The sequence below is a fragment of the Lissotriton helveticus genome, chromosome 12 (assembly GCF_964261635.1).
Source record: "Lissotriton helveticus chromosome 12, aLisHel1.1, whole genome shotgun sequence".
Taxonomy (NCBI): Eukaryota; Metazoa; Chordata; class Amphibia; order Caudata; family Salamandridae; genus Lissotriton; species Lissotriton helveticus.
Window position 1 is genome coordinate 656740708 of NC_136073.1, and position 6137 is coordinate 656746844.

The 6137-nt window shown below is 47.4% G+C and overlaps 1 protein-coding gene across 1 annotated transcript in view; it reads right to left on the minus strand.

Annotated features, from left to right (window-relative positions):
- Positions 1-4974, minus strand: part of LOC144799681 (uncharacterized) — a 100034-nt gene extending 95060 nt beyond the window's left edge. The window contains exon 1 of the mRNA XM_078671164.1: positions 4795-4974. Coding sequence (XP_078527290.1) covers positions 4795-4828 — 34 coding nt within the window. The 5' untranslated portion in view covers positions 4829-4974. The remainder of the gene's footprint in view (positions 1-4794) is intronic.
- Positions 4975-6137: the final 1163 nt, after the last annotated feature.

Genomic DNA, 6137 nt, shown 5'->3' on the forward strand with positions numbered 1-6137 from the left:
TGGCCTGCTTGGAGTGTTATTTTCCTGGTATTTTCTTGAGGGGTGCGTGGGTGTTCGGCACAGTTTGAGATCCATCGGTGGATGTTGTGCGCTGCGGTGTTGGTGTATGTATCCGTTGGCGGAGTGGTGGTGCTGAGGGAGTTGACGGGAAGTTCTTCTGTGGCCTTGATCCAGCTGCGATGGGGGGGCAATAATGGTGATGGTGTACAATGGGCGTGGTGAAGGCGTGATGTAAACAACGATGGTTGGTAAAGAAGAGTCCTGTGGTGTGGCTGTAGTTGAAGTTCCAGTTGGTGGAAAAGACGGGCTTGAGCATGTGTCAGGCTATGTGGGTTGGTGCGGTGACTAGCTGCTTGAGACCAATGTTGGCGAGGTTCCTCAGGATGGGGGTGGTGTTCTTTTCACTGGGGTTGTCCAGGCGGAACTTGAGGTCTTCGAGTAGGATGTAGCCGGAGGATGGTAGGGACTGGGGTACAATGAGGTCTGCAATGGCATTGGTGAATGGGGGTTCATGGCCTAGGGGGCCTGTAGATTAGGTTCCGCGGAGGGGCGTGTTGGGGTTGGTCCGGATCTGGAAGTGGTGGTGTTCCATGGTCACTGTTGGGTGATCCTAGTGTGTGGTCAGTCGGAGTGTGCTTTTTTTGGAGAATAGCGATGCCTCCTCCTGGGCGCTCGGGGTGGTCCGTGCGGGTACACTTTTAGCCGTTGTGGATGGTGATTGCGATGCACGGTCCAGAGCAGAGGTTGGTCCGCGTTTCCATAAAGAAGGCCATATCTGAAGAGGTGGTGTCAAGGAGGTCCCAGATTTCGGTTGCATGTTTTTGGAGGTACTGCACGTTGAGGAGGATGCAATTGAGCCGGTAGACTGCGCTGTTGGTCGGCAGGAGGCGCTGATGTGGCAGAAGGTGCGTTTGCAGCTTTTACAGGCACAGGGTGCAAGAGGATTCTACTGTGTTGCTAGATGGTAGGCAGTGTGGCGTCCAGGGTTGATGGCAAGGAGGGTGCTGGAGTCGTAGCAGAGGAGTGTCTGAGAGGAGAGGGCCTCGGTGCTGGGCGCAGACGGACGCAGATGGGCTTGCCGTTGGCGTACCAGTGGTCCGCCCACTGCGCATGGCAGCACAGCAGGCACCATTAGGTAGTGCATTGGGGGGAATGGACAGCTGGGAGGCGGGAAATGCAGGAAAGCACACTGGAGGGGGTGGGGACCTGGGATTGTAAATTTATATTTTTTAAATTCTTACCTTGAGGCCAGGTCACGCGTCTTCTGTGCTCTTGCTCTCCTGAGTCTGCTTCCAGGCACATGAAGCAGGCAGCCTGGCTCCCTTCCCTAAGTCAATGACAAAGCTGCAATGCTGTGTTGTGATTGTTCTTGAGCACCGTGACAAGGCGTTCAGCCAGGGGCTGGAGGGGTGGGTATGTACTCCATGCAAACTGTAATGCAGTCTGCATTGCAATCAGGAAAGTGTGCATGGCTACTTTGGGCGGTCTGAGAGGGCCAACCAAACAGTCATAGCGCACTTGAGTGGGCATACCGCTCCGCCCCTTCCCTGCTCCATGGGTAGTGCAGCCCCACCCACCATCCCTCCGGCAAAGGAAACATAGCATGAGTACTTCAGAAAGTTATCATCATATTATGTTTCCCCTTCTTGCACTGCTTTAAAGCAGTGCAGCGACGCTCTTTCGACATAGAGGATGAGTCGCCACTGGGGGTGCATCACCCACAGGTGCTAAGCCTGGGCCCGATTTCACCCCCAGGCTCCTCTGCTACGCCTCTCACCTTCTCCTCACCTGGACATTGACACTGTGGCAAAATCCGCTGTTCTCTCTCCAAATAAGTGACTCAGCCAGCAGGAGCCTCAGCAGGATTCCACAAGCCTGGGTACAGCAGTCACCGCCACGTCCATGGGGGAACCTCCTGATGCAAGGTTTTGGATGCCATGGTGCTGCAAGGAGTGTGCAATGATAAGTGATGCATCACTGGTTTTGCCCAGCGATGCGCCTCTTTTCATGACTGTAGCCCTGAATTTCCTCTTCCCCTGGGACTCTGGCTGGTCATCCTGGCTGTTGGGGGGTTGTTGATCTGTGCTGCACTTGGACCTGGCTGCCCCATTCAGCATTCCATTGGTTTTGTTTCCTATTTTTCATTGGAGGTGGTCTTATAGGCTATTTTTGCCTCAAGAAGCAAAAAAAGTCACGTTGGGATGACTAACGTTAGTTTTTGTTGCCGCTAATGGGCCTTTTGTCAGTTTTCACCCGCTAACGTTGGAATTTTTATTGTCTTCACGCTAGTGTTAGCGGCAATTTTCACAGGGGCTACCTAAAACTATCACCATGTGGCGACGTATTGTAAATATATCGCTAACAGGGGGATAGTTTTTTGTGTTATGCTGCGTTAATAAAACTGCTGCTAATTAGCGTTAGTTAGCAGCAGTTCTAGTACATATACCCCCTAGATTCCAAGAGTTATGTTTGAAAACAATGGAACTGTCCGTTTCCCTCCTCAAAATATTAGCAAGCAAATATTACATTGGCATATTGACAAGTTTCGCTAGTGGAACGGAAAAGAATACGTCATGTTTAAACCGTTTAAAACATTAGTAAAGGTTGACAAAGGAATTTGTTTAATGAGAGTAACTTGTCATCTAACTGTTAACGTTGTTCTTTAGTCTTTTGAAACACGGCAGACTAACGGCCCAACCTGATTGCTGTCATTAGAAGAAAGATGCACACGATAATCATGCTACACTTTTGCGTTTTTTACAAGTGAGGTAAGTATGTACCCGAGTAATGTCAATTACCTTTAGTTTTTAAAAAATACTGGCTTTTCAAATACATCAGTTTTGCACAGTGATATACTTCACTCCTAAATAGCAAAAAATACAGGGGCATTTTACCAACGATTAGCGATATTTATCGCTAACTAGGCTTAGCAACAAATTTTTTATCGCTAAGCATCGCCGGAAATTATCGCTGAGATAGATTGCTATTAGCAAGGTTTATCTCCAAAGCGATACATTTTCCGGCGATAGCGTGAACATCGCTGAGAATACAGCGATATTCACGCATTAGCGACAAAATGCTCTTAGCCATGTTATCCACCTCCCATTGGATAACATGGCTAAGAACTGGTCTGAGCAGGCGTTGAAACACGGCAGACTAACGGCCCAACCTGATTGCTGTCATTAGAAGAAAGATGCACACGATAATCATGCTACACTTTTGCGTTTTTTACAAGTGAGGTAAGTATGTACCCGAGTAATGTCAATTACCTTTAGTTTTTAAAAAATACTGGATTTTCAAACCCATCAGTTTTGCACAGTGATATACTTCACTCCTAAATAGCAAAAAATACAGGGGCATATTACCAACTATTAGCGATATTTATCGCTAACTAGGCTTAGCAACAAATTTTTTATCGCTAAGCATCGCCGGAAAGTATCGCTGAGATAGATTGCTATTAGCAAGGTTTATCTCCAAAGCGATACATTTTCCGGCGATAGCCCTGAGTATACAGCGATATTCACGCATTAGCGACAAAATGCTCTTAGCCATGTTATCCACCTCCCATTGGATAACATGGCTAAGAACTGGTCTGAGCAGGCGTTAGTTTTTGGAGATATTCGCGCTTAGCGCGAATATTTCCAACGCAACGCCTGCCTTGTTAATAGGCGATAGCGACGTTATCAACTGCTTTCAGTCGCTAACGGGTTGGGTACGCCCACTTTGCATGTCATTAGCGATAAACATCGCTGACATGCAAAGCGGGCCCCAAACCGCTTGCTATCGCCTAAAAGCTGTCGCTAACATCAGTTAGCGACAGCTTGCTAATGGGGCGATAGAATTATCGCAGCTTAGCGGCCGAAATCGGCGATAATTGTCTATCGCCCCCCTTGGTAATATGCCCCACTGTCTTTCCATTGTAAATGTAATCTAATAGAAATTGGGAAATTTTCATGAAAATCGACCGCCAATAGACGTAATCTTTGACGACTCTGCTTTTCAAATATAACTGCCCAGCTTAAAAAACAGTTAAATGATGAGTCCAGGCGTGGATGCCGCAAGACGATTGGGGCCGTGGACCACATGGTAACAGCGAGTAGGAGCCAATAGAGTCGGGAGACAGGTGATGCGGTTAAACAGGACTAGCGCCACGAAATAGAAGCAGTGTTGCATTGTAGCAGAGGCAGTTCGGGCACAGTCGTCTTTTGTGTTATATGTGTTTTGGACTAGTCATTTTTTGCAGTTTAGTGTAGAGCGAACTAGGCATAATAGATTTAAAGCGCTTAACATGAGCACTAAATTAAATTCACACGATCACATTCTATTTTGTTAGGCAGGGGTAGATTACGTGATTTGTCTAGAATCACATGATGTGTTCAGCCGACGCCAGGACTCGTCTCGTGCCTCCCTTCCCAGTTCCAAGGTCGGCGGCGCTTGTTGTTAGGTCATATGAGATCAGAGGCTGTGAAGCAGGTTACTTTGAGGGAACATAGCGGGGGGTGTTACCATTTTAAAGTGTATTACTGTCTGTGAGGTACAGGCGTCTAGGGACCCTCGTCGTATTCTGCCAGGGAACCATCATGCTCCGTTACGTCACTGATAACTGGGATGGGTCAGGAGGATTCAGAGGTTGCTGCCAGAACCGTGTAGCAGTGACTGTGTGTCGAAATCCACGAATACATCACCAGAGTGAATCTTCGCTGCTGGGACAGTCTAGTCTCTCAGAGGACCCCGCCTCTTGGACAGCACAGCCCCAAAGCCAGATGGCCTGCCACCCCCTTCCTGCGCGCTTACCCGAAATCCTAACGGGGTCAGTTGGATCCGCCATCGTGAAAATATCTTGCTATCTGTCAACAAACGGGAAGATGCACTGAGACTCCGGAGCAGATGTACGCAGGGCCGGGCCAGACGGCTTCGCGGCAGGCCACACATACACTCACTCACACACAATAGAACAGGCGAGACTGCTGCCTGTACTAGCTCTGCCAGCGCTGCCCCGGAAGTCGATCGTGCTAGCCCTGCCTGGGTTTACTGAACATATAAAGAGCACAGCAGCAAACATCTGGGTCATTGTCGGATTAGTGGGAGGGGGGAGGAGTACGGGAGGGAAGCAGCGGGGCTGCAAGACATCAATGTAAACTCTTATAAAATATATGTAAGAAAAACTAAGACATTCAGATAAATAACGTAGACGAACATATATTCAAATTGGTAATGGTACCAATATACTTAGAATGAATGCGCTTCAAATTTATATCATTTTTCTTTGCTATCTCTGTTACGTTTTTTTTCTTATTTCGTATGGATATCAAATCATTCAAAAGGGATATCCCACTGTATGGTTCAGTCTATTAGCTGTTCAATATGCATTATTGTTCGTTTGTACAAATAATACATACCTGTCAACCTCTTCACTAAACAAGCATCGGCAAAGCCAAGAAGTCTCGCCTTTGAGACCGGTTGGCTTTGCCATACACAATCCTAAATGCTTTGCAGCATGGTTGAACAAGAAAAAGAAAAGCCTATTGCTTTAATTTGTAGACCAGTGCACCTTGCATGTGTGGGAGTTGATTTTCTGACTAAGAGCACTCCGAACTGAGTTTATGTTAACATTAGATTGCGTTTACAATGCGTTTACAATGTCCTCCATCTTGCACCAATGTCACAATATACCACGTGATTACTATTGCTCTTTTCTGTTCTAAATAAAATATCGCTACTGTAGGAGAGTAGGGTCTGCTATCCTATGGTCACCCCACATTTTTGCTTTTTGCTTCACTGGTTTCTGACTTAATGTGGCTGTGGGCCTGCTAATCAGACCCCCAGCCTGCTGTTCTCTCTCTAAATTAAATCCAATGCACTCTAGGTGCATTACCAATTGGAACTGGTTCACCTTATAGGCCCCTGTAACAGTGTACCCTTGGTACCCAGGGCATAGGTGTATCCAAGGCCTACCAGGGGCTGCAGCATGTATTGTGCCACCTCTGGCCCGGCTTTACTATTTGACACAACTGGCTGATCACTCAGCTGGGGTAAGTTGGTGTAATCACCTCTTACTTAGGTATAGTATATCTATATCTAACATATATGGACACATGTTAACCTATGAGTCACTCCTATGGAAGGCCTCGACAATC